The sequence below is a fragment of the Microplitis mediator genome, chromosome 6, assembly GCF_029852145.1.
Source record: "Microplitis mediator isolate UGA2020A chromosome 6, iyMicMedi2.1, whole genome shotgun sequence".
NCBI classification, from domain to species: Eukaryota; Metazoa; Arthropoda; class Insecta; order Hymenoptera; family Braconidae; genus Microplitis; species Microplitis mediator.
The window spans coordinates 8,541,923-8,545,988 of record NC_079974.1 but is presented as its reverse complement, the minus strand read 5'-3'; the positions used below and the strand labels follow the sequence as shown (position 1 = coordinate 8,545,988).

At 32.1% G+C, this 4,066-nt stretch overlaps 1 protein-coding gene across 3 annotated transcripts; it reads left to right on the top strand.

Moving 5' to 3' along the window:
- Positions 1 to 311: 311 nt before the first annotated feature.
- Positions 312 to 2,779, top strand: LOC130669439 (uncharacterized). Of its 3 annotated transcripts, none has more exons than XR_008990189.1 (3): positions 312 to 1,898; positions 1,999 to 2,191; positions 2,556 to 2,779. XR_008990189.1 is itself a non-coding variant. In XM_057472354.1 (2 exons), the coding sequence occupies exons 1-2, from the start codon at positions 441 to 443 to the stop codon at positions 2,557 to 2,559; spliced, it is 1,755 nt and encodes a 584-aa protein (XP_057328337.1). In that variant the 5' UTR covers positions 312 to 440; the 3' UTR covers positions 2,560 to 2,779. The 3 variants fall into 3 exon arrangements, 1 of the variants encoding a protein (XP_057328337.1); XR_008990190.1 differs by having other exon boundaries at positions 1,981 to 2,191; XM_057472354.1 differs by having other exon boundaries at positions 312 to 2,191.
- The last annotated feature ends 1,287 nt before the right edge of the window (positions 2,780 to 4,066 follow it).

The following is a 4,066-nucleotide window of genomic DNA, read 5'->3' as shown; positions in this document are numbered from 1 at the left end:
AAAAATCGATTTTTTTTTTTTTGCATTTTCTTAAAGTATAATATTTTAAAAATATTGTGTGAAAATTTGAAGTGAATCCGACAAATTCTTTTCGAGTTATTTAACAATGACCAAAGGACGCTCGGGTGCTACGTGGCATTCGAGTGCAGGTAGCTAGAAACAGCTGCAAGCAACCGACCTTTCGGGTTTCATTGTCATGAATATCTCCCCATTTTAATGTATTTATAATTATATATATATATATATATATATATATATATATATATATATATATATATATATATATATATATATATATATATATATATATATATTCACAATTTGTAGGTAGTACAAGAACTGAAAAATAATTTTTGGTTGCCAGTATACCTGTAGTCGTTGCACTGATCAGTCGATAGTTTTGTGATAAATTATTTCTCAAGTGAATTAAATTATTAACCATGGGACGTGATTCTAGAAAGGTTTCAAGAGAACTTCGGAGTTCTGAAAAAATTAATAAGTCGCGTTCAGTCAAAAGAAAGAATGTTTTTAATCCGAAAACAGCCGAACGTGATGAAAGTATTCAGAGTACATCTTCTAAAAAATTAAAACAAAACACTGAAGATGATGTACCTGAAGACAGCAGTACTGAATTTCGAATAATAAATTTTATTCAGGTATTCACTGCAATTTCTGCTCTTATAAAATGTAAAAAATGTGATGGAAATGTAGTGTTTCAAACAGCAAGTACACGTGGGCTGGGATTCAAAATTGTAGTTGCATGTAATAACTGTGGAAATGAATATATTCCTTCCTGTTCTTTCGTTGGGCATTCTTATGAAATAAACAGACGTTTCATTTTTGTAATGAGAATACTAGGAATAGGATACGAAGGATTGTGCAAGTTTTGCGGCCTGATGGACATGCCGTCTTTTTTAGATAAATCTACGCATACAATTTTACTGAAACAGATTTTGAATTGTAGTAAAGCCGTCGCAGAAACCTTCATGACGAAAGCTGTGAATGAAGAAAAGCAAGCAATGCCAACAACTGAAAATGAAGATATAAATCATCTAACTGTATCGGGAGATGGAACCTGGCAAAAACGGGGATATACATCGTCATTTGGAGTTTCTTCTATAATTGGCTATTTTACTGGAAAGATTCTTGACATAAACATTAAAAGTGCATATTGTAAGCTATGTGAGTATTGGAAAAAAAAAACAAATACTGTTGAGTTCGAGGAATGGTATCAATCGCATGAAGATGTGTGTTCTGCTAATCATCAAGGGTCTTCTGGGAAAATGGAGGTGGATGCGATGGTCGAAATGTTTTCGTATTCTGAAACTAAATATGGAGTTAAGTATGCCAACTATATTGGTGATGGTGACTCCAAGACCTATTCAGGAATTATAAAATCAGATCCTTACGAAAATACAACTGTAAATAAAAAGGAATGTATAGGGCATGTCCAAAAGCGGATGGGGAGTCGATTACGTACGCTGAAGAGTAAACAAAAAGGTCTTGGTGGTCGAGGTAAGCTCACAGGAAAATTAATAGACAAACTAACTGTGTACTATGGTTTAGCAATACGCCGGCATTGTGATTCTATTGAAAATATGAAATCTGCTATAATGGCAACCTTTTATCACTACGGCTCGAGTGATGAAAAACCGAATCATGATATGTGTCCAAAAGGCGAAGAATCTTGGTGCTCTTACCAGCGCGCTGAAGCAAGAGGAGAGCTTGATACCTTTTCTCACGATTATTCTCCTTTACCTTCTGATGTTTTAAAAGCTATCAAGCCTATATACGAAGATCTTAGTAATGAAAATTTACTTTCAAGATGTGTAGGTGGATTCAATCAGAATAATAATGAAAGCTTTAACCAACTAGTATGGAAAATATGCCCAAAAACGGTAAATACTAGTTTTACTATCGTACAAATAGCTGCATACGTTGCTATGTGTATATTTAATGAGGGTATAAATTCATTATTAGTCTTGATGAATACACTAGGACTTAATTGTGGGCCTAATTCTCATCGGTATGCAGAAAGAATGGATGCTGCACGTATCAAAGTAGCAGATAAGCGCGCTAATGATAACACCCGAGAAGGTCGATTGCAACGTAGGCACCAGCAAATCGATATTTTGGAAGCTGCTATGTCGGCTGAAGAGCTATTATATGGTCCAGGAATAGATGACTCAGTGTAAGTTATTAAATAATTCTTATAATTCGACATAAATCCATAGCAAAACTTTAAATGCGTTTTTCTCAAAACTATGTTTTCTGAACTGGTGATCACTGTAACTTAAAAACTGCTCGGTAGATTTCAATAAAATTTATTGTACTTTTGAAATACATTAAAAACTCGTGCCTGATCGAAGGATTTTTTTTTTTTTTCAAAATTTCGATTTTTTTTTAACAATAAACTGTCGGTTTTTTTCTCGAAAATTTGAAAAAAATTTCCTGAGGCCGCCATTTTGTTAATTTCGAAAAAAAAAAAAAAAGCTTCGATCAGGCACAAGATTATCTATTAATAAAACTAATTTTTCTTGTCCGATTGATTTTAGATGAATCTCCAAGGACTTATGATGATCACCGCAAAGGACTTCGGGAGGAACGGGCTCTACAAAAACAGCGATAACTTTTTGAATTATTAATTTTTTTTTTTGAAATTTTCGTGAAGTCAAATCGAAACGTGTTCTAATAAAGCTATGTTTTTATTTTTGTCAAATAAAGTAATTAACTACAAAAAAAAAATTATTGAAAATCATCATTTTTTCATACCCCTGAGTACCCCTAACCCCTTAAATAAATATTTGAGGATTTTTAATAATAGTTTGTATTCAATTACTGATTATTCAACGCCGAAACGGATTCCTGCAATAATTGGATACAAAAGATTTTAGTTTTAAATGCCTTACTGATTATTCTACGCCTAGGGCGGATTCCTGCAGTAAGGTTAGTGATAAATTCACGATCTTTGACTATTTCTTATTGATTATTTCGACGCCGTAGCGGATTCCTGCAATAAGAATTAGTCTAGATAAATTAAGAAATGCCTTATTGATTATTCAACGCCGAAACGGATTCCTGCAATAAGGTTTATATTGAAAATATTAAAAATCCTCTTATTGACTTTTCGACGCCTAGGGCGGAATCCTGCAATAAGAGTGCACGAAATTTCGACATTCGAATATTCGCGGACCGTAAGTTTTAAGAACCGACTAGCCCTGAGCTATGGGTAATCAGGCTTTTTATAACCTTTGGTTGGTGATTTGATGGGGAATTTAGTAATTATTGTCATTGGTTGAAAGTGACGACAGTTTATTATTTATTCGTTAAACTTATTGCAGGTGTCTTCCCACTATTCTTTGCCACATAAAAAGGTGAAAAAGCTGACGCTGCGTTTTCGCGCGCTTTTCAAAGAGGAGCTCAGAAATAATTATTTTAAATAATTATTAAAAAAAAAAAAAATTATTTGGACATAACTATAGCAACAATAATCCTAATCTTGGTTTTTCAATAAATAATTTTTCTTGTTTAAAAAAATTATTTAGTATCCCTTTGTACGACTTCATGTAATTCCTCTGGAGGATTAACTGCTATTTTTTTACCCTCGGTAAAGAAGGAATTTTATTTTTTTTTAACGCATGATGGGACTCGAACTGCCGACCTTTCGATTGAGAGTAGCTTAAGTCATGTACTTTAGCCCGCTCGGCCACCACACGCATTCGGAACTAAATATTTAATCTGTTACTTCATGCTATTCAATACTATATATTCTCAAGACTAAGCTATAAGAAAAATTATTTTGTTAAATACTATAAAATTAAAAGAATTCGATATTTATCAAAAAAAATTTTTGCCTTCATTTGTAAATCACCAAGTTTTCTTAATTTAAGAATATTTCATTTTAAGTTATGATAAATAATAAATATTTACTATTGAAATCTTAATCTAAATGATGTTCTCTTTATTTTTTGCAGTAGTTTAAATTCAATTTATACAGTTTTAAAAAAAAAGTTATTCAATTTTTTTATTTATTTATTTTTTTTCATAATTCTGAAAAATTTTACCG

Bases quoted from the DNA above. Each gene is read 5' to 3' on its own strand.
- LOC130669439 (XM_057472354.1), top strand. From the start codon at position 441: ATGGGACGTGATTCTAGAAAGGTTTCAAGAGAACTTCGGAGTTCTGAA.